Consider the following 24,451-nt stretch of genomic DNA (forward strand, 5'->3'; position numbering starts at 1 on the left):
TGGGGCAATAGTGGGAGGGGTGGGGCAGTAGTGGGAGGGGTGGGGCAGTAGTGGGGCAGTAGTGGGAGGGGTGAGGCAGTCAGTCCTCGGTACCACTAGTTTATACGGTGTAATACGACATCTGGTGCCCATGGGCCCAAGTTTCGGATGCCCTCCCAGAATAGCGCACTGCGAGAGGCCGAGTCTCCGAGTCCAGCACGCCCGTTTCAGTCAGCGCAGCTGTGGGCGGAGCGACAGCCCTGCGCCAAAAGCAGTGCCGGCAGCTGCACATGCTCAGTAGCTCCATCCCAGCGCGTCCTGTCTCCGGGCAACCCTATCCCTGACCGAAGGGACGTCGCCCTTATCCCCAGCCGAGTGGCCTGCCTGCCCTTACCTCCTCCGTGGTGGGACCCTGCCTGACCAGCACCTCCTCCGCGGTGGGACCCTGCCTGACCAGCACCTCCTCCGTGGTGGGACCCTGCCTGACCGGCACCTCCTCCGCGGTGGGACCCTGCCTGGCCAGCACCTCCTCCGCGGTGGGACCCTGCCTGACCAGCATCTCCTCCGTGGTGGGACCCTGCCTGGCCAGCACCTCCTCCGTGGTGGGACCCAGCCCTTACCTCCTCTGTGGTGGGACCCTGCCTGCCCTTACCTCCTCTGTGGTGGGACCCTGCCTGCCCTTACCTCCTCTGTGGTGGGACCCTGCCTGCCCTTACCTCCTCTGTGGTGGGACCCTGCCTGCCCTTACCTCCTCCGTGGTGGGATCCTGCCCGACCAGCACCTCCTCTGTGGTGGGACCCTGCCTGGCCAGCACCTCCTCCGCGGTGGGACCCTGCCTGACCAGCACCTCCTCCATGGTGGGACCCTGCCTGGCCAGCACCTCCTCCGTGATGGGACCCTGCCCGACCAGCACTTCCTCTGTGGTGGGACCCTGCCTGCCCTTACCTCCTCTGTGGTGGGACCCTGCCTGCCCTTACCTCCTCTGTGGTGGGACCCTGCCTGCCCTTACCTCCTCTGTGGTGGGACCCTGCCTGCCCTTACCTCCTCCGTGGTGGGACCCTGCCTGCCCTTACCTCCTCTGTGGTGGGACCCTGCCTGCCCTTACCTCCTCCGTGGTGGGACCCTGCCTGACCAGCACCTCCTCTGTGGTGGGACCTTGCCTGCCCTTACCTCCTCCATGGTGGGACCCTGCCTGACCAGCACCTCCTCCGTGGTGGGACCCTGCCCGACCAGCACCTCCTCTGTGGTAGGACCCTGCCTGCCCTTACCTCCTCCGTGGTGGGACCCTGCCCGACCAGCACCTCCTCTGTGGTGGGACCCTGCCTGCCCTTACCTCCTCCGTGGTGGGACCCTGCCCGACCAGCACCTCCTCTGTGGTGGGACCCTGCCCGACCAGCACCTCCTCTGTGGTGGGACCTTGCCTGACCTTACCTCCTCGGCGGTGGGGCCCGCCCGAGCAGCTCTTCGGCAGGCTGTTGGAGGGCTCCCGATGCTGCAGGTGCTAAGAAACTTTAAATTTTTTATTTATTGATTGATTTTTTATTCTTTTTTTATTTTTATTTTTTCTTTTTTTTTGGATTGATTTATTTATTGATTTATTTATCATTTATTATTAATGATGGCTCTTTATTGGTAAAAGTGAAGTGTTTAATGCTTTGTAAAATCCCCTAACTTCCCTCCCCCCACCCCACTCCCCCCAAGCTTGGATGATGTGGAATCTATATGGATGGAGCTGCAGAACACCAAAGGGCAAAAAACGTTAGTGGGAGTTGTGTACAGACCTCCAAACAGTAGTAGTGATGTTGGGGAGGGCATCAAACAGGAAATTAGGGGTGCATGCAATAAAGGTGCAGCAGTTATCATGGGTGGCTTTAATATGCACATAGATTGGGTTAACCAAACTGGAAGCAATACGGTGGAGGAGGATTTTCTGGAGTGCATAAGGGATGGTTTTTTAGACCAATATGTTGAGGAACCAACTAGGGGGGAGGCCATCTTAGACTGGGTGTTGTGTAATGAGAGAGGATTAATTAGCAATCTCGTTGTGTGAGACCCCTTGGGGAAGAGTGACCATAATATGGTGGAATTCTCCATTAGGATGGAGAATGAAACAGTTAATTCAGAGACCATGGTCCAGAACTTAAAGAAGGGTAACTTTGAAGGTATGAGGCGTGAATTGGCTAGGATAGATTGGCGAATGATACTTAAGGGGTTGACTGTGGATAGGAAATGGCAGACATTTAGGGCCCAAGTTTCCACATGATTCGCGCCTGATTTTTAGGAGCAACTGGTGGAGAACGGACTATCTTAGAAATCGCAATTCTCCACATTTTATTTTCTGCAGTTCTAGTCAGGTAGAACAGTTATACTTTGGAACAGAATTTTTTCTTCAAAAGGGGGCGTGTCCGGCCACTGATGCCTGATTTGAAAGTTTCCACAGTGAAAACGTACTTCAAACTAAAGTAGAATGGAGCAAGTGAAAATTTTTGTAGAACTGAAAAAACCTGTTCTACACATTAAAAAATTAGGCGCAGGTTACAAATTAGGCGTCCAGAACGAGGTGGGGGGGAGGGGAGGGGAAGTCATTAAATTCTATAATAAATCCTTATTTATACTTATACAAATATTATACAAATAAATCCAACCTGAATAAACATTTATAAGCAAAGAAAAGATTAAATAAACCATCTTCCTACCTGTGTGTAAGTGCTTCAGGCAGGCCTTTTGGGACCGAAGGCTGAACGGGCCGGCCCGAGACTTCGGGCAGGGCCCGTCCCCAGCAACAGATTTACAGGTAGGTGGCATTGGGTTGGGTCGGGGAGGTTCGGTTCGGTTCGGGTCGGGGGGGGGGAGAGAGGGAGAGAGAGGGGGGGGAGGGGGGGGAGGGGGAGAGAGGGGGGGGGGAGAGGGATGGGGGGGGGAAGAGGGATGGGGGGGGGAAGAGGGAGGGAGGGGGGGGGGAGAGGGGGAGAGGGAGGGAGGGGGGAGAGAGAGGGAGGGAGGTCAGGTCGGATCCAGTCCGGGAGCGGGAGTCGGGTCGGGTCGGGTCCAGTCGGGGGGAGGGGGGGTGGGGCGGAGCGGGAACAGGAGCGCGGGTCGGGTCGGGTCCAGTCGGGGGGAGGGGGGGTGGGGCGGAGCGGGAACAGGAGCGCGGGTCGGGTCGGGTCGGGTCGAGTCGACATGTCAAGAAAGACTGGATCAACTGGGCTATTATTCAATGGAGTTCAGAAGAATGAGAGGGGACCTCATTGAAATGTTTAAAATTCTGACGGGTTTAGACAGGTTGGATGCAGGGAGAATGTTCCCAATGTTGGGGAAGTCCAGAACCAGGGGTCACAGTCTAAGGATAAGGGGTAAGCCATTTACGACCGAGATGAGGAGAAACTTCTTCACCCAGAGAGTGGTGAACCTGTGGAATTCTCTACCACAGAAAGTAGTTGAGGCCAATTCACTAAATATATTCAAAAAGGAGTTAGATGTAGTCCTTACTACTCGGGGGATCAAGGGGAATGGTGAGAAAGCAGGAATGGGGTACTGAAGTTGCATGTTCAGCCATGAACTTATTGAATGGTGGTGCAGGCTCGAAGGGCCGTATGGCCTACTCCTGCACATATTTTCTATGTTTCTTTCCCTGCGCCTGATTTATAAGTGTAGGCAAGGTTTTTCTGAGCGTACAAAAGTCGACACTTACTCCATTCTAAGGTAGTTTGGAGTAACCTTTCGCTGCTAAACTTGCAAAACAGGCTTACGTGGCTGGTAACACCCCCTTTTGAAAAAAAAACTAGACTAAAACAAAACTATTCTAACTGACTAGAAGTGGAGCAAACTAAAGACCGAGAATTGCAATTTCTAAGATACTCCATTCTAAACTAGTTGCTCCAAATAAATAGGAGCAACTGAGGCCGAAACTTGGGCCCATGTTGGCGGTTCTTGTATTCCCTGGGAGGAGGGAGCTTGTGGAATGCTGTGATCAGAAACTGGAATCAGCCGCCGTGCACTGGGGGCTGCGATTCGCAACCACCGGTTTTCACCAGCAGTTAAGGTGACTCTCAGCCCACGGTCAGAACTGAATCAAGGTGAATGCGTGTCTCGAGTAATACTTTTGTGGGCAGTAAACCTTCGGCCTCTGCACCTGCCAAGTGCTGAGCTCAGAGAACCCCTCTGTGAATATTGCGCATTGTTAATTTAAAACAAGCATGATTTATTGAAAGTATATTGAGCTTTGAATAGCCCATCCCCTTCACTCACCTACTACAGTGACGGTCACAGCCTGGCTGAGCTGCGATTCTAACCACCTTGTTTTGACGGAAGCACTGTATTTACATTGGTAGCGGCCTCCTTGGTTCGGGCCTGTAACCGTGAATGTCCTCATGTTGTCCTTTGTGAAGAGTTCTCGGGAGGACAGCAGTTCACTATTTCTGTACAGGTCGATCTTGCCGCGATATTTCCTGTTCACCGTGCAGGTTATGGTGACCGCCTCTCCTTGTAAATACACCCCGGCAGGTTGATCAAGAGAGATCACTGGCGGTGTTAGCGAATCTGTGGGAAAGGTAAATGCGAGGAACAATTAGAAAAGGACCTGTGGATTTTCCTGTGCAGTGCGATGTTGCTAACTCAGGAACAGTGGCGTGTTGCTGACAGGAAGAGTGCCCCGGAGACTGACACACTACATTGGGGGGGGGGGGGGGACTTGGTGATTTAGTTACACAATCAGAGCGAGTGTAAAGGAAAGCAGGCAGTAATTCCAACACCTCGCTTTAGCTGCGATATTCCACTCTGCAATCCCAGCAACAGCAGAGGAACACATTGATCGCAATCTCCCGCTGGAGCTGACTGAGCCGGGCCATCAACCTGACTGAAAAGTGTTTGGCCATGTGTAGTAACACACGGTACTGTTGGTAGGTGGGGCCCATTAACATCTCTCCCCAGTGGGACTTTACAGCCAGAGTGACGAAATGTGGGATGGTTCATTCACTGTCACCTGATTTTACTCTTCATGCTCTCCCTTTGCTTTCCTAATTTCCTTTTTAATTTCGCCCCTACACTTTCTACGCTCCTCTCGGGTCTCTGCATTACTGAGCCCTCGCTATCTGTTGATAAGCCTCCCTTTCTCTCCCCATCCTACCCTGTACAGGAGTTATGGAGGAGACACAGATAGTTGTGGAGTTCCGAGGTTTTAACGCAGCAAGTGAATGGAGGCGACGTGTGTCCAAGTGTGGATGGTGCGTGACTGGCCGGGGAAGCAGAGGAACCATGTCCCTGTGCAATGGATGTCCTTGCCTCTCTCGGTGGGAAAGCTCGCAGGCTGCCAAAACACGACTCAGTCAGAGATGTGGAAAATCACCACAGCGTGACGTTTAAATGTTCTGCAGAACAGGATCATTTTGAAAATATTTTTTACACAACTTTGTTTATGTGACAGAGAAATGTGTAAAATGACAAGGCCCAGTGACCCGGGGGGGGTGACCCTGGGGTTAGATACCCGGCAGTGTGGGGGGGGGGGGGTGACCCTGGGGGTTAGATACCCCGCAGTGTGGGAGGGGAAGGGGGGGTATCCCCAGGGGTTAGATACCTGACAGTGTGGGGGGAGGGGTGACCCTGGGGGTTAGATACCCCGCAGTGTGAGAGGGGAAGGGGGGGTGACCCCGGGGGTTAGATACCTGGCAGTGTGGGAGGGGAAGGGGGGGTATCCCCAGGGGTTAGATACCTGACAGTGTGGGGGGAGGGGTGACCCTGGGGGTTAGATACCCCGCAGTGTGGGAGGGGAAGGGGGGGTATCCCCAGGGGTTAGATACCTGACAGTGTGGGGGGAGGGGTGACCCTGGGGGTTAGATACCCCGCAGTGTGGGAGGGGAAGGGGGGGTATCCCCGGGGGTTAGATACCTGGCAGTGTGGGGAGGGTATCCCCGGGGGTTAGATACCTGGCAATGTGGGGAGGGTATCCCCGGGGGTTAGATACCTGGCAGTGTGGGGAGGGTATCCCCGGGGGTTAGATACCTGGCAGTGTGGGGGGGGTATCCCCGGGGGTTAGATACCCGGCAGTGTGGGGGGGGGGTGACCCTGGGGGTTAGATACCTGGCAGTGTGGGAGGGGAAGGGGGGGTATCCCCAGGGGTTAGATACCTGACAGTGTGGGGGGAGGGGTGACCCTGGGGGTTAGATACCCCGCAGTGTGGGAGGGGAAGGGGGGGTATCCCCGGGGGTTAGATACCTGACAGTGTGGGGGGGGAAGGGGGGGTATCCCCGGGGGTTAGATACCTGGCAGTGTGGGGGGAGGGGTGACCCTGGGGGTTAGATACCCCGCAGTGTGGGGGGGGGAAGGGGGGGTATCCCCGGGGGTTAGATACCTGGCAGTGTGGGGGGGGTATCCCCGGGGGTTAGATACCTGGCAGTGTGGGGGGGTATCCCCGGGGGTTAGATACCTGGCAGTGTGGGGGGGGTATCCCCGGGGGTTAGATACCTGGCAGGGTGGGGAGGTGGGGGTGACCCCGGGGGTTAGATACCTGGCAGTGTGGGGAGGGTATCCCCGGGGGTTAGATACCTGGCAGTGTGGGGGGGGTATCCCCGGGGGTTAGATACCTGGCAGTGTGGGGAGGGTATCCCCGGGGGTTAGATACCTGGCAGTGTGGGGAGGGTATCCCCGGGGGTTAGATACCTGGCAGTGTGGGGGGGTATCCCCGGGGGTTAGATACCTGGCAGTGTGGGGGGGTATCCCCGGGGGTTAGATACCTGGCAGTGTGCTCCCACGATGAATTTGATCGTTCAGACATGGAGCGGGTATAATTGGATGAATACTGATATCCCACGGCCTACACTTACCATGTAAGAAGGTATTACACTGATATTGCACCTCATCAGGTATTTGCGATCAGTGACTAAAATGAGGAATTATCTCCGGAATGCAGAGTTTCCTCAGTACTGCGTTGAACGGAAGAGTTTTCCCAAACCCTTCTGCTGGTAACAGGGCGGGTTCAAGCGAGCGCCCAGTCCGTGCCCTGACCGATTCAACACTCGATTATATTAAATTGTGCGGCTGTAATCCCAACTCTCTCCTCTCCCGCAGGCTGGGTTCGGGGGAAAACACGTATTACCTTGGGTTGTGCGTGTGTAGTGGGGGTTGACGATAGAAACTGTGAGAGTGGGGTGAAGACCTGTCTTTGGCGACATGGAGTAATAAGTATAGTGTCAGCGGCCCGACAGGAAGGGGAAAGGACCGCTGGTTAAATTGTCTGCTGACACATGAACAATCTGTTGCCCTGCTCACCTGCTACAGTTAGCACCACAGTCTCACTGGGCTGGGACAGTAATCGTCTGGTTGTGCTGAAGGTTTCATACTGACACTGGTAGCGCCCGGCTTGCTCCATACTTGTAATCGGGAATGTTGCAATGTTGTCCTTGGTGAAGATTTGACGAGACGACAGCAGTTTATTATCTTTGTAAAAGAAGATTGGGCTGTGATGCTCTCTGCCTAGGGCGCAGGTAATGACCACCGTATCTCCTGGTGAATACACGCCACTCGGCTGGTCCAGTGATATCACTGGCGCCGTCAGTGGATCTGTGGTCAAAGAAATGGCACGAAGATTAACAGCGGCTCTGTGGATCACCACAGCAGTGGGGGGGGGGGGTTGATGTACCGGTGTTGGGGTATACCCATGTACAGTGGGGGGGTCACTGTGCCAGCGTTGGGGCATACCCGTGTACAGTGGGGGGGTCACTGTGTCGGTGTTGGGATATACCCGTGTACAGTCGGGGGGTCAGTGTACCAGTGTTGGGGTATACCCATGTACAGTGGGGGGGTCACTGTGCCAGTGTTGGGGCATACCCGTGTACAGTGGGGGGGTCACTGTGTCGGTGTTGGGCTATACCCGTGTACAGTCGGGGGGTCAGTGTACCAGTGTTGGGGTATACCCATGTACAGTGGGGGGGGTCGATGCACCAGTGTTGGGGTATACCCATGTACAGTGGGGGGGGGTCAGTGTACCAGTGTTGGGGTATACCCATGTACAGTGGGGGGGGTCGATGCACCAGTGTTGGGGTATACCCATGTACAGTAGGGGGGGGGTCAGTGTGTCGGTGTTGGGGTATACCCGTGTACAGTGGGGGGGGTCAGTGTGTCGGTGTTGGGGTATACCCGTGTACAGTGGGGGGGGTCAGTGTGTCGGTGTTGGGGTATACCCATGTACAGTGGGGGGGTCACTGTGCCAGTGTTGGGGTATACCCATGTACAGTGGGGGGGGGGGTCAGTGTACCAGTGTTGGGGTATACCCATGTACAGTGGGGGGGGTCGATGCACCAGTGTTGGGGTATACCCATGTACAGTGGGGGGGGGTCAGTGTGTCGGTGTTGGGGTATACCCGTGTACAGTGGGGGGGTCAGTGTGTCGGTGTTGGGCGATACCCATGTACAGTGGGGGGGTCACTGTGCCAGTGTTGGGGTATACCCGTGTACAGTGGGGGGGTCAGTGTACCAGTGTTGGGGTATACCCATGTACAGTGGGGGGGGTCAGTGTGTCGGTGTTGGGGTATACCCATGTACAGTGGGGGGGTCAGTGTACCGGTGTTGGGCGATACCCATGTACAGTGGGGGGGTCAGTGTGTCAGTAATGGGGTATACCCGTGTACAGTGGGGGGTCAGTGTGTCAGTGTTGGGGTATACCCATGTACAGTGGGGGGGGTCAGTGTACCAGTGTTGGGGTATACCCATGTACAATGGGGGGGTCAGTGTACCGGTGTTGGGCGATACCCATGTACAGTGGGGGGGTCAGTGTACCGGTGTTGGGGGATACCCATGTACAGTGGCGGGGTCAGTGTGTCGGTGTTGGGGTATACCCGTGTACAGTGGGGGGGGGGTCAGTGTACCGGTGTTGGGGTATACCCATGTACAGTGGGGGGGGGGGTCAGTGTACCGGTGTTGGGCGATACCCGTGTACAGTGGGGGGGTCAGTGTGTCGGTGTTGGGGGGGAATTTGGTGACATCAGGATTTCATGACATTGAGCAGTGAATAAAGCAGCCAATGTCTGATTCCTGAACCCAGATATTACCCTCAGGAGATGACGTTGCACTCAGTGGAGTTGAAATCTGTTCCTGGTGCGGTCAGTGCAGAGTTAAACTTTGCGCCGTGTGATTGCACAGACGTCGGGGTAAAATGGTCTTGTTTGGCACCGTGAGACTGGTGGCAAACCTTCGTTCTGTGCAGAGGATACTCTGGTCGGGGCAATGATGTAAGAGTGGCAGAAATTGCAACTTACCCACGACCGTTACCTTCATGGTATCACTGCGCTCTGAGATTACCTCGCGCTCTGATACAGTGTTTTTATAAACACACCAGTAATATTCTGAGCCGATCCCCAGGAGGTTTGTGATGTTGAAGGTAACCCTGGATTGTGAGGCCATGGCTGTGTCTGTTCTGATTGGTGCATTTTGGCCTCTTCTGTACAGAAAGAACCTGCTGCCCAAATAAGGTGCCGGTGATTGACAGGTAACCAAGACGGTCTCTCCGGCCTCAAAGACTCGCTCCCGCCGGTTAGTGGACAATGCCGGTTTGTGGGGGTAAGCTGCAGGAGGGAAAGGACATATATTAATGTCAACACACCGAGCCATACCGAGCTGCTCTGACCCGGTCCTGCCGGGTGGCAAACGGGCGCTTTGGGGTCAGGCTCCTGTTCTACGCGGCGCCACAAAGGTTCATAGAAAGCAAAAGTGTTCCGCTGCAAAACCATCGGAACACACGATCCTGTCAGCAACGGCTTGGCTGGAAACGACCAATCAGCATCACTGGGCAGTGCCTATAACCAGCTTCCCGAGACACAGGTTCTGGTCAGTGATGTGAGCAAACTCTGGGACATGGGTTCTGGTCAGTGATGTGACCAATGTGTGGGACATGGGTTCTGGGCAGTGATGTGACCAAACTCTGGGACATGGGTTCTGGGTAGTGATGTGACCAAACTCTGGGACACAGGTTCTGGGCAGTGATGTGACCAAACTCTGGGACACAGGTTCTGGGCAATGATGTGACCAATGTGTGGGACATGGGTTCTGGGCAGTGATGTGACCAATGTGTGGGACATGGGTTCTGGGCAGTGATGTGACCAAACTCTAGGACACAGGTTCTGGGTAGTGATGTGAGCAATGTGTGGGACATGGGTTCTGGGCAGTGATGTGACCAATGTGTGGGACATGGGTTCTGGGCAGTGATGTGACCAAACTCTGGGACATGGGTTCTGGGCAGTGATGTGACCAATGTGTGGGACATGGGTTCTGGGTAGTGATGTGACCAAACTCTGGGACACAGGTTCTGGGCAGTGATATGACCAAACTCTGGGACACAGGTTCTGGGCAATGATGTGACCAATGTGTGGGACATGGGTTCTGGGTAGTGATGTGACCAAACTCTGGGACACAGGTTCTGGGCAGTGATGTGACCAAACTCTGGGACACAGGTTCTGGGCAATGATGTGACCAATGTGTGGGACATGGGTTCTGGGCAATGATGTGACCAAACTCTGGGACACAGGTTCTGGGCAGTGATGTGACCAAACTCTGGGACACAGGTTCTGGGCAGTGATGTGACCAATGTGTGGGACATGGGTTCTGGGTAGTGATGTGACCAAACTCTGGGACATGGGTTCTGGGCAGTGATGTGACCAATGTGTGGGACATGGGTTCTGGGCAGTGATGTGACCAAACTCTGGGACACAGGTTCTGGGCAGTGATGTGACCAATGTGTGGGACATGGGTTCTGGGTAGTGATGTGACCAAACTCTGGGACATGGGTTCTGGGCAGTGATGTGACCAATGTGTGGGACATGGGTTCTGGGCAGTGATGTGACCAAACTCTAGGACACAGGTTCTGGGCAGTGATGTGACCAAACTCTGGGACACAGGTTCTGGGCAGTGATGTGACCAATGTGTGGGACATGGGTTCTGGGCAGTGATGTGACCAAACTCTGGGACACAGGTTCTGGGCAGTGATGTGACCAAACTCTGGGACACAGGTTCTGGGCAGTGATGTGACCAAACTCTGGGACACAGGTTCTGGGCAGTGATGTGACCAATGTGTGGGACACAGGTTCTGGGCAGTGATGTGACCAAATTCTGGGACATAGGTTCTGGGCAGTGATGTGACCAAACTCTGGGACACAGGTTCCGGGCAGTGATGTGACCAAACTCTGGGACATGGTTTCTGGGCAGTGATGTGACCAAACTCTGGGACACAGGTTCCGGGCAGTGATGTGACCAAACTCTGGGACATGGTTTCTGGGCAGTGATGTGAGCAATGTGTAGGACATGGGCTCCGGGCTGATATGATAATTATTAATAAAACATGCTATAGATCTCAATATGAGCAAATGATGAGTTCCAGCAATATGCGTAGTGTTCTGGCAGGATGGCAATTGTGAAAAGCCCAGTACGGACAGTGCGTGTACCCGGGACAGGCAATGGGCTTCCATTAACAAGTTCACTGTGGGGCGGACGCACTATCAGCTCTCCCACCCCGGTATTGGAGGCCGTGTGTTCAGACACTCCAAGGTTGAGACCATGAGCTGACACCAGTTACTGGAGGGGGGCGATGTGGATGTTAAACCGAGGCAACGCCTGCTCTCTCGGGGTGGCCAGGAGGACCCAGTGCCTTCTCCCCAACTCTCCTGTCAACCAGCCCCACTGAGAACACATGGTCACTCTCCGGCTCTTCCTGGTACCAACTAGTTTGTGCGTTTGTCTATACAACAGTTGGCACATTTCTAAATGGAATTCTTGAGCACATTCTGACACAGCAGGTTTAGGAATGTGTCATGTATCTCACACTACTGTATATCACGGTATCTTACCATGTTATACATGACTGTAACTAGAGATGACTTGTAACCACAAGCTTACCTTACCACCAGGGGTGCACTTGCAGGAGACACTGCATACCTGTTCCACACAGGTATATAAAGGCAGGTCTCAGGCAAGTGAGGCACTCGAGAGCTGTGAAATAAAGGTCTCGGTCCAGAGTGAGTTTGTACTGCAGGGTCAGCACTTTACAGAATGTGATTCCTTTTCTTGCTATATACCGGATTTCAGGTCCAGGGAAATATATTGAAGACAGCAACATTTCTGAAAGTGCTAAAGTAGGAGAGATGAACTTTGATATATTGAGGAGCTGGAGCAAAGTGAAGGCCCAGGAAGGCTGCAGTGGGCTGCAGAGACACAGTGGCTGGGTCCAGCATTGTCCCAGGGGTCCGGTCACCAGTTGAGGAATTAGATCAAAATACATGCTGTTATTTTCCTCTCTCCTGTATATTAAACGTTGCGCTTTGTTACAGTGAATAAAGCTGGATTTTCTCCAATAACCCGAGCCGGAACAGACATGTCCACCATCTCTATCTCTGTGACTTACCTGTTACGGTCACCCACACTGACTCACTGAGCTGGGACCACAACCAGCGGCCGTTGACCGAGGTTCCATACCGGCACTCATACCGCCCTCCTTGGCTAGTCCCAGTGACCATGAAAGTCCCAATATTGTGCTTGGAGAAGATTTGGCGGGAGGACAGCATTCGGCTCTCTCTGTAGAAGTAGAAAACTTCACCCACATATTGTCCCGTCACGGTGCAGGTGATAGTCACTGTTGCTCCTTCTAAATATACCCCGCTGGGCTGATCCAGAGAGGTCTCTGGCCTGGTTATCGGGTCTGTGGTCACACAAAGGGCAAAAGCAATGGTTAGTAGATCTGTGGTTTTCCTGTGAATGGAAGGCTGGGAACTCTATCTATGTAGTGTCGGAGGGGAGTGTTTGTGGCAGCACATTCCACACAAGGACATCAAACAACCATGGGCATCAAAACACAAGTGCAACAGATGTGTCCAAAATTGGGGTTCAGTCCAGAAATTGCACCGAGAATGAATGAATCTGCAATTTCTATTTGTGCTGAAGCAGTGTGTGGGGGATCATACACCGCGTGTTGATTTAAGGAGTAACTCCAGCAGCCTGGAATAACCATAAACAGACCCCATCAATCCATCATCTCATCAGAACAACATCTGGTCACACAGGGCGATTCTAAGTACTGCCAATTAATTTCCCCAATGTTCCGTGTTGCACTCAGTCGGGAATGTCGTTCCGTAGATAAGAAATGCGACTTCTGGCTTAACTCATATTGCTGCTCTCAATGAAAAGAACCAGGGCCGCTCCGAGTGCTCAGAGCACACCATAAAGCAAGGATATAAATACACTGCCTTGTACACTCTTTGCAAAAGCTTGATAGTCAGTGAAGGGCTTCTGAGAGCGAGGTGCAATTGTAAACAATGATAGCAGGTGAATTTATCCCATGAATACACACAGTTACAGGCCTGGATTGTGCGGTGGGCGATGGGGCAAACACTCAGCATTTCCCGTCATTACCTCTCTCAAACTGACCACAACTTCACCATTCACCACAATGCACAAATGCTGGAGTTATGGTCAATCACTTACTGCCCCTACATTGGTTTCACAGTGAATCGCCACCTCCCCATAGCTGGCAAACCCTGAAATCCAGGGAACTGACCAAAATTTGGGCCTTTCCATGCTAATATCGCTGTTAAATAAAACATTCAATGTGCACCTTTCTTGGAATAGTTTTAACTGGCATTTTAACAGCCTACTGACTTCTAAACAAATGTTCTGCCCCAAAACGTTTTTTTTTTATTTGTGGCATTTCAAATATCTCCATTATGCTAAAAATTACATTTTTAAAACGTTTGTTTATTATATTTCAGCCTTATCCACACGTGAAAGTCCCAATATTTATTTCACTCTCTCTGTAACAGTTTTAAAACATAAGGATAAGAGCTACTTTTTATTTCCTGGTTTTCTGGCTGTGAGAATTCTTCAATGTGATTGGCTACCTAGACAGCCTGATGTGGTCTCGCTCGTCATTCTCAGAATCCCCTATTTACAGCACCGCAGTCACCAGACCTGTGGCAAAACAATGAGCTTTCTCAAAGTGCCTCAGGAGATGTTGGTGGGTAACTTACTTCGAGGTCAGGGGTCAACGCCTTTGCTTCGTCACTGGCCACAAATTCGGGAAAAATAGATCATGGATTATGGATTTTCTTCCAATTTACATTTGATTCTAATTTGACAATTTGAAATGAATCAAGAGTGAGATTTGTGGATATAGGCAGGTGGTGACTGGCGATGGTTACTGATACCGGGGCCATTATATGGCCAGGTGACTGGCGATGGTTACTGATACCTGGGCCATTATATGGCCAGGTGACTGGCGATGGTTACTGATACCGGGGCCATTCTATGGGCAGGTGACTGGCGATGGTTACTGATACCGGGGCCATTCTATGGGCAGGTGACTGGCGATGGTTACTGATACCGGGGCCATTATATGGCCAGGTGACTGGCGACGGTTACTGATACCAGGGCCATTATATGGGCAGGTGGTGACTGGCGATGGTTACTGATACCGGGGCCATTATATGGCCAGGTGACTGGCGATGGTTACTGATACCGGGGCCATTATATGGCCAGGTGACTGGCGATGGTTACTGATACCGGGGCCATTATAAGGGCAGGTGGTGACTGGCGATGGTTACTGATACCGGGGCCATTATATGGCCAGGTGACTGGCGATGGTTACTGATACCGGGGCCATTATATGGGCAGGTGGTGACTGGCGATGGTTACTGATACCGGGGCCATTATATGGGCAGGTGGTGACTGGCGATGGTTACTGATACCGGGGCCATTATATGGGCAGGTGACTGGCGATGGTTACTGATACCGGGGCCATTATATGGTCAGGTGGTGCCTGGCGATGGTTACTGATACAGGGGCCATTATATGGGCCAGGTGACTGGCGATGGTTACTGATACCGGGGCCATTATATGGGCCAGGTGGTGACTGGCGATGGTTACTGATACCGGGGCCATTATATGGGCAGGTGGTGACTGGCGATGGTTACTGATACCGGGGCCATTATATGGCCAGGTGGTGCCTGGCGATGGTTACTGATACCTGGGCCATTATATGGGCAGGTGACTGGCGATGGTTACTGATACCGGGGCCATTATATGGGCCAGGTGACTGGCGATGGTTACTGATACCGGGGCCATTATATGGGCAGGTGACTGGCGATGGTTACTGATACCGGGGCCATTATATTGGCAGGTGGTGACTGGCGATGGTTACTGATACCGGGGCCATTATATGGGCCAGGTGACTGGCGATGGTTACGGATACCGGGGCCATTATATTGGCAGGTGACTGGCGATGGTTACTGATACTTGTGCCATTATATGGCCAGGTGACTGGTGATGGTTACTGATACCGGGGCCATTATATGGGCAGGTGACTGGCGATGGTTACTGATACCGGGGCCATTATATGGGCCAGCTGACTGGCGATGGTTACTGATACCGGGGCCATTATATGGGCAGGTGGTGATTGGCGATGGTTACTGATACCGGGGCCATTATATGGGCAGGTGACTGGCGATGGTTACTGATACCGGGGCCATTATATGGGCAGGTGGTGATTGGCGATGGTTACTGTTACTGGGGCCATTATATGGCCAGGTGAGTGGCGATGGTTACTGATACCGGGGCCATTATATGGGCAGGTGGTGATTGGCAATAGTTACTGATACCGGGGCCATTATATGGCCAGGTGACTGGCGATGGTTACTGATACCGGGGCCATTATATGGGCAGGTGGTGATTGGCAATAGTTACTGATACCGGGGCCATTATATGGCCAGGTGACTGGCGATGGTTACTGATCCCGGGGCCATTATATGGGCAGGTGGTGACTGGCGATGGTTACTGATACCGGGGCCATTATATGGGCAGGTGGTGATTGGCGATAGTTACTGATACCGGGGCCATTATATGGGCAGGTGACTGGCGATGGTTACTGATACCGGGGCCATTATATGGGCAGGTGACTGGCGATGGTTACTGATACCGGGGCCATTATATGGGCGGGTGACTGGCGATGGTTACTGATACCGGGGCCATTATATGGGCAGGTGACTGGCGATGGTTACTGATACCGGGGCCATTATATGGGCGGGTGACTGGCGATGGTTACTGATACCGGAGCAATTATATGGCCAGGTGACTGGCGATGGTTACTGATACCGGGGCCATTATATGGCCAGGTGACTGGCGATGGTTACTGATACCGGGGCAATTATATGGCCAGGTGACTGGCGATGGTTACTGATACCGGGGCAATTATATGGCCAGGTGACTGGCGATGGTTACTGATACCGGGGCCATTATATGACCAGGTGACTGGCGATGGTTACTGATACCGGGGCAATTATATGGCCAGGTGACTGGCGATGGTTACTGATACCGGGGCCATTATATGGCCAGGTGACTGGCGATGGTTACTGATACTGGGGCCATTATATGGCCAGGTGACTGGCGATGGTTACTGATACCGGGGCCATTATATGGGCAGGTGGTGATTGGCGATAGTTACTGATACCGGGGCCATTATATGGGCAGGTGACTGGCGATGGTTACTGATACCGGGGCCATTATATGGGCAGGTGGTGATTGGCGATAGTTACGGATACCGGGGCCATTATATGGCCAGGTGGTGACTGGCGATGGTTACTGATACCTGGGCCATTATATGGGCAGGTGGTGATTGGCGATAGTTACTGATACCGGGGCCATTATATGGGCAGGTGACTGGCGATGGTTACTGATACCGGGGCCATTATATGGGCAGGTGGTGACTGGCGATGGTTACTGATACCGGGGCCATTATATGGGCAGGTGACTGGCGATGGTTACTGATACCGGGGCCATTATATGGCCAGGTGACTGGCGATGGTTACTGATACTGGGGCCATTATATGGCCAGGTGACTGGCGATGGTTACTGATACTGGGGCCATTATATGGCCAGGTGACTGGCGATGGTTACTGATACCGGGGCCATTATATGGCCAGGTGACTGGCGATGGTTACTGATACCGGGGCCATTATATGGCCAGGTGACTGGCGATGGTTACTGATACCGGGGCCATTATATGGCCAGGTGACTGGCGATGGTTACTGATACTGGGGCCATTATATGGGCAGGTGACTGGCGATGGTTACTGATACCGGGGCCATTATATGGGCCAGGTGACTGGCGATGGTTACTGATACCGGGGCCATTATATGGCCAGGTGACTGGCGATGGTTACTGATACTGGGGCCATTATATGGGCAGGTGACTGGCGATGGTTACTGATAGCGGGGCCATTATATGGCCAGATGACTGGCCATGGTTACTGATACCGGGGCCATTATATGGCCAGATGACTGGCGATGGTTACTGATACCGGGGCCATTATATGGCCAGCTGACTGGCGATGGTTACTGATACCGGGGCCATTATATGGCCAGGTGGTGACTGGCGATGGTTACTGATACCGGGGCCATTATATGGGCCAGGTGACTGGCGATGGTTACTGATACCGGGGCCATTATATGGGCCAGGTGACTGGCGATGGTTACTGATACCGTTATCTCATTGCTTTTTGTGGGATCTTGCAGTGCGCACATAAGCTGTCGCATTACCCATATTACAACAGTGACAACATTATAAAAATACATCATTGGTTGGTAAATGCTTCGGAACATTCTAACATCGTGAAAGGTGCTATAGAATAACGCAATCTTTCTTTTCATTTACCTGTTACTGTCACTTCAACAGGGTTGCTGTGCTGTGACTGCACCTCTCTTCCAAAAACAGTATTCGAATCCCGGCAAGTGTACGCTCCTCTGTCCCACTCAGCAATGTGATCGATGCGGAGCCTGGCCCAGCGCCGGCCATTGTCTGTGCGGGTCAGTAAATTATTGTTTCTGTAGAAAGTGAAGGGGCTGCCACTATAGGGCCCAAGGCTGGTACATGTCAGAGTGGCTGCCTCTCCTGTAATGTACACACCCGAATACTGGTCCAGAGCAATTCTTGGAATCACCAGAGGATCTGAAATAAAAGTTTAAAGATGGATTTCACCATATAAAAAATAGATAGAATTTCAGGCATTATGAAGGTGAGTGTGATTCACTGTTGACACACCGCTGTCAGTAGATATATAAAAGAAATACCAGTCCACGGCCCGAGATGAGTTGGGCAGTTGCGGTAACAACCATCCAGTTAGACGGGTCTGATATTTCAGTCTAATTCCCTTGTTTACTTTGCAGCAGAGTGCAATCCAGGGTCAGGAATATCGAAACATGGGAACATGAGGGGGCCATTCAGCATTTCGTGCTCGCTGCGCCATTCAATTACACCATGGCTGATCTGCACGTTTTCAATCCATATCCTTTGATACACCTATCTAAAAAAAACGCTGCCAATTTCAGTCGTGAAAGTTTCAATTGTAGCAGAACCCACAGCCTTTTGGCGAGCGAGTTTCTGATTGCTAATACTCTCTGTGTGAAGAAATGAATCCTGATTCTCCTCCTATGCCTCTGATCTCCCTCACTCTTTATCTTGCTCTTGCTCCCAGCTCAAGTCCCACTGCCTCTCTCGCCATTCTTAAATAGCAGAGTGACATGTGCAATCTTCCAATCTAAAGGGACGGTTCCTCAATGAGAGAACTTTGGAAGATTATAGTTCGGGTATCTGCAATGTCTCACCTACTTCTTTTAAACCCTGGGATGGAAACCAGCTGGTCCTGGGGACCTGTCACTCTTTAGTGCCATTATTTTCTTCATTACTGTTCTTTTACTTACATTAATTTTATTGAGTCCCTGTCCCTGATCCAATATTAGCTTCATTGGGATTTCCGGCATGCTATCCTCTTCCTCCACTGTAAAGACTGTCGCAAAGTCATTTCCCCGTTGTCACTGACAGTGTCACCACTTTCAGTGTTTCGGGATCCAACATCACTTCTGACCACACTCGGTTTCCTCATGTAAATGTAAAAATTCTTCGGATTGATTTGACATCCCTGGCAAGTTCCTTCTCGTACTCCCCTTTGTAGCTCTCTCTCTCTCCTTTGTCACCCTTTGCTGTCTGTATCTCCCATCCGCCAGGATCTGGGTTATTCTGCTTTTTCTTTTAGTTTTACACAGTCCCATACCTCTTTAGTTGTCCATGGCTGTTTATTTGGCCAGTCGAGCTGGTGCCCCTCAGGGATATAAACGGGTTGTGAACCTCTCCCGCTGATCCTCTGCCGTTTTCCCCATGGATAGATTTGCCCAGTTTACTGTGGACCATCTCTGCCTCATCCCGTTGAAGTTGACCTTACCCAATGTAGAATCTTCGCAGCTGTTTCATGTTTCTCCCTTTCAAACATGATGTTGAACTCAATCATGTTATGATCGCTATTGGATAAATGTTCACACTCATTACTCATTACTTAATCTAATTTGGCTTTCCAGCTTTTTGCCTCTAAGCCGTACTGTTAAAAACTATCCCGGACACACTCAAGAAATTCTCTACCTTTCTGGCAGGTGCTAGTCTGCTTTTCCCGATCTATTTGAAAGGTAGAATCCCCCATTAAAACCATTCTGCCTTTATTACACGCTTGTCGAATCTCTGCATTTATACAATCTGCCACTTCACAGCTGCTCCCAGGGGCCGATGCACAGCCCCCACTACAGCCTTAAATCCTTTCCCATTTCTTAATTCTATCTATAAACCTCCACTGTCCGCTTACTTCTCGTTATATCCTCTCTTATCATTGAAGTGATTTCATCCTTAATCACTAAGGCTACTCCTCCCCGTCTGCCATTTTCCCCATCGGCCCTGTAGACCTTAGAACCTGGTGTATTTAGTTCCCAGTCCTGACCATTGTTCAGCCCTGTCTCAGCAATGGCTGCCCTGTCATAACCCCAATAGAATTTGCTCCTGCAGTTCATTCAATTCATTCCTTATAATCTGTGCATTCGTGTATAAAGATCACTTCTTTGGGTGAATCACCCGAGCCTGTCCTTCTGCTCGAATGTTTTACTCGCATGGTTCTTATTTTTCTCTCCTGCTTTAATCACTTTGCATCTTTTAGTTTTCTCTGTACATGTAGTGCCTAAAGCACCATTTCTGACAGTTACTCTATTGGTTTCATGTCCTTGTGGCTGCCCAATCCCACGAGCCCTAATTTTGTCGAATAGCTTCTTGTGTGGCACCTTATCGAATGCTTTCTGAACATGCAAATACACCACTTCCACTGGTTCCCCGAGCAAATACACCACATCCACTGGTTCCCCGAGCAAATACACCACATCCACTGGTGCCCCGAGCAAATACACCACATCCACTGGTTCCCCGAGCAAATACACCACATCCACTGGTTCCCCGAGCAAATACACCACATCCACTGGTTCCCCGAGCAAATACACCACATCCACTGGTGCCCCGAGCAAATACACCACATCCACTGGTTCCCCGAGCAAATACACCACATCCACTGGTTCCCCAAGCAAATACACCACATCCACTGGTGCCCCGAGCAAATAAACCACATCCACTGGTTCCCCGAGCAAATACACCACATCCACTGGTTCCCCGAGCAAATACACCACATCCACTGGTTCCCCGAGCAAATACACCACATCCACTGGTGCCCCGAGCAAATAAACCACATCCACTGGTTCCCCGAGCAAATACACCACATCCACTGGTTCCCCCCTTATCTACCCTGCTAGTTACAACCTCAAATTTCTCTAAGAGATTTATCAAACATGATTTCCCTTTGATGAATCAGTGTTGACGACCCTTCCCAATCATCTTCTGCTTTTCTAAGTGTTACCTCGTCCCTAATAATAAATTGTAGTATTTTCCCTTGTTAATGCCAGAATTGACCTTCCATCAACGTTTGTTTGTGGAACTACTACCACCCTGTGCATGTAGAAGTGTTTCCTAGCCTCACTCCTGAAAGGCCTGCCTCTTAACTTTTTATCATTCTGAAAACATCGATAAGTTCACTGCTCAATCTTCGATTCTGCAGGAAATACACAACTATTGCATGCAACCTACCATAGTAATTTAACTCTTTATGCCTCTGTATCATTCTGGTGAATCTACACTGCACCCCGCCCAAGAGAACTATATCCCACCTGACGTGTGGTGCCCAAAACTGAACACTGTACTCCAGATCGGGTGCAACCAAGACGCTATACAATTGAAGCATAACATTCTCAGCATTGTAATCAGGCACAGGCCATCATTCCATTAGTGCTTTTGATTGCATTTTGTATGCCCACCAGCTCTTGGTGAATTGTACCTGTACTCCCACATCTCTACAGTTGCTAGTTTCTCACCAGTTACACACTACTGCAATTGTTTCTATTTTATTCATTCCTGGGATGTGGGCGTCGCTGGCAAGGCCGGCATTTATTGCCCATCCCTAATTGCCCCTTGAGAAGGTGGTGGTGAGCTGCCTTCTTGAACCTCTGCAGTCCGTGTGGTGAAGATGCTCCCACAGTGCTGTTAAAAAACATAGAAACATAGAAAATAGGTGCAGGAGTAGGCCATTCGGCCCTTCGAGCCTGCACCGCCATTCAATGAGTTCATGGCTGAACATGCAACTTCAGTACCCCATTCCTGCTTTCTCACCATACCTCTTGATCCCCCTAGCAGTAAGGACTTCATCTAACTCCTTTTTGAATATATTTGGTGAATTGGCATCAACTACTTTCTGTGGTAGAGAATTCCACAGGTTCACCACTCTCTGGGTGAAGAAGTTTCTCCTCATCTCGGTCCTAAATGGCTTACCCCTTATCCTTAGACTGTGACCCCTGGTTCTGGACTTCCCCAACATTGGGAACATTCTTCCTGCATCTAACCTGTCTAAACCCGGCAGAATTTTAAACGTTTCTATGAGATCCAGGATTGTGACCCAGCGACGATGAAGGAACGGCCGATATATTTCCCAGTCGGGATGGTGTGTGACTGGGAGGGGAACGTGGAGGTGGTGGTGTTCCCGTGCACCTGCTGCCCTTGTCCTTCTAGGTGGTAGAGGTCGCGGGTTTGGGAGGTGCTGCCGAAGAAGCCTTGGCGAGTTGCTGCAGTGCATCTTGTAGATGGTGCACACTGCAGCCAGGGGGCGCCGGTGGTGGAGGGAGTGAGTGTTGGAGGTGGTGGAGGGAGTGAGTGTTGGAGGTGGTGGAGGGAGTGGGTGTTGGAGGTGGTGGAGGGAGTGAGTGCTGGAGGTGGTGGATGGGGGGCCAATCAAGCGGCTGCTTTGTCCTGGATGGTGTTGAGCTTCTCGAGTGTTGTTGGAGCTGCACCATCCAGGCAAGTGGGGAGTATTCCATCACATCACTTTCAGATCTACTCATCTTCCTTTTGACCACACACTGGCCGACACTCAGCTCTATTTTCCATAGATTTTCCCACTCATTTAATCTCACAATGTCCCTTTGCAAATTCCTGCGCCCATCTGAACAACCTAGTTAGATGTGTTTAAAATTCAGAAGGGCTGACTGGGGAGTGTAAAACAGATGGATGCCAATTGTGATCAATGTAAGAGGCTTAGTGCAGTGAGCAATAGGTACGTTGTGAGGCAGAGGCCACATCAACATTTACTAATCGATTCGATAAATGGTCGAAGGAAAGGGAGAATGAAAGGTTTGTGGAAAATCTTTGAGCTACGCGATTATAGCTACATTTTAGTGAGTCAATTCGGTAATTGAGCCAAACGGAGTGTTTCCATGTACAAGTTTGTTTTAATTTTATCTGCATGACATCATTTAGTATTTTGTATCAATCTTCACAGTAGAAGACACTAAAAACATCCCAATAATGGATAATCAAGGGGCTATAGGGAGGGAGGAACTTAAAACAATCTATCACTAAAGAAAAAGTACTCGATAAAATAATGGGACTAAAGGTGGACAAGTCCCCTGGACCTGATGGTTACATCCTAGGGTCTTAAAGGAAGTGGCTGCAGAGATAGAGAATGCATTGGTTGTAATCTACCTAAATTCCCTGGATTCTGGGGAGGTCCCAGCGGATTGGAAAACCTCAAATGTAACGCCCCTATTTAAAAAAGGAGTGATACAGAAAGCAGGAAACGATAGGCCAGTCGGAAAATGCTGCAGTGCATTATTAAGGAAGCAGTAGCAGGACATTTTGAACATCATAATACAGTCAAGCAGAGTCAGCATGGTTTTATGAAAGGGAAATCATGTTTGAAAAATTTACTGCAGTTCTTTGAGGATGTAAGGAGCAGGGTGGATAAGGGGGAACCAGTGGATGTGGTGTATTTGGATTTCCAGAAGGCATTCAATAAGGTGCCACATAAGAGGTTACTGCAAAAGATAAAAACTCACGGGGTTGGGGGTAATATATTAGCATGGATAGAGGATTGGCTAACAAACAGTAAACAGAGAGTCGGGATAAATGTGTCATTTTCTGGTCGGCAAACAGTAACTAGTGGGGTGCCACAGGGATCTGTGCTGGGGCCTCAACTATTTACAATCTATATTAATGACTTGGATGAAAGGACTGAGTGTAATGTAACCAAGTTTGCTGATGATACAAAGATGGGTGGGAAAGCAAATTGTGAGGAGGACAAAAAAAATTTGCAAAGGGATATAGACAGGCTAAGTGAGTGGGCAAACATTTGGCAGATGGAGTATAATGTGGGAAAATGTGAGGTTATCCACTTTGGCGGAAAAATATAAAAGCTAATTATAATTTAAATGGAGAGAAATTACAAAATGCTGCAGAGGGTTCTCGGGGTCCTGTGCATGAAACAAAAAAAATTAGTATGCAGGTACAGCAAGTAATCAGGAAGGCAAATGGAATCTTGGTCTTTATTGCAAGGGGGATAGAGTATAAAAGCAGAGAAGTCCTGCTACAACTGTACAGGGTATTGGTGAGGCCACACCTGGAGTACTGCATACAGTTTTGGTCTCCGTATTTAAGGAGGGATATATTTGCATTGGAGGCAGTTCAGAGAAGGTTCACCAGGTTGATTCCAGAGATGAGGGGGTTGACTTATGAAGAAAGGTTGAGCAGGTTGGGCCTATACTCATTGGAGTTTAGAAGAATGAAAGGTGATCTTATTGAAACATATAAGATAATGAGGGGGCTCGACAGAGTAGATGCAGAGAGGGTGTTTTCCCTCATGGGGCAATCTAGAACTCGGGGGCATAGTTTCAGAATAAGGGGCCGCCGATTTAAAACTGAGATGAGGAGGAATTTCTTCTCTCAGAGGGTTGTAAATCTGTGGAATTCTCTGCCCCAGAGAGCTGTGGAGGCTGGGTCATTGAATATATTTAAGGTGGAGATAGACAGATTTTTGAGCGATAAGGGAGTGAAGGGTTATGGGGAGTGGGGAAGTGGAGCTGAGTCCATGATCGGATCAGCCATGATCTTATTAAATGGCGGAGCAGACTTGAGGGGAAAATGGCCGACACCTGCTCCTATTTCTAATGTTCTTATGTTACGTTGTATTCTAACAGTTCTGAGGTGGGGTGCCAGACTAGAAGCAGAAAAAGATAATTGCAGCTGTGCTAAAGATTTTAGTTTAATAA

General features: G+C 50.8%; 1 protein-coding gene across 1 annotated transcript in view; it reads right to left on the bottom strand.

The window, feature by feature from the left end:
* The window catches only part of LOC139249346 (immunoglobulin superfamily member 1-like), a 99,917-nt gene that overhangs the window by 61,986 nt on the left and 13,480 nt on the right, over nt 1–24,451 (bottom strand). Inside the window, exons 2-6 of the mRNA XM_070872327.1 lie at nt 17,655–17,948; nt 12,361–12,654; nt 9,227–9,532; nt 7,243–7,533; nt 4,228–4,518 (exon numbers count right to left, since the gene is read on the bottom strand). Coding sequence (XP_070728428.1) covers nt 4,228–4,518; nt 7,243–7,533; nt 9,227–9,532; nt 12,361–12,654; nt 17,655–17,948 — 1,476 coding nt within the window. The remainder of the gene's footprint in view (nt 1–4,227; nt 4,519–7,242; nt 7,534–9,226; nt 9,533–12,360; nt 12,655–17,654; nt 17,949–24,451) is intronic.

This window comes from Pristiophorus japonicus, unplaced genomic scaffold (assembly GCF_044704955.1).
Source record: "Pristiophorus japonicus isolate sPriJap1 unplaced genomic scaffold, sPriJap1.hap1 HAP1_SCAFFOLD_307, whole genome shotgun sequence".
Taxonomy (NCBI): Eukaryota; Metazoa; Chordata; class Chondrichthyes; family Pristiophoridae; genus Pristiophorus; species Pristiophorus japonicus.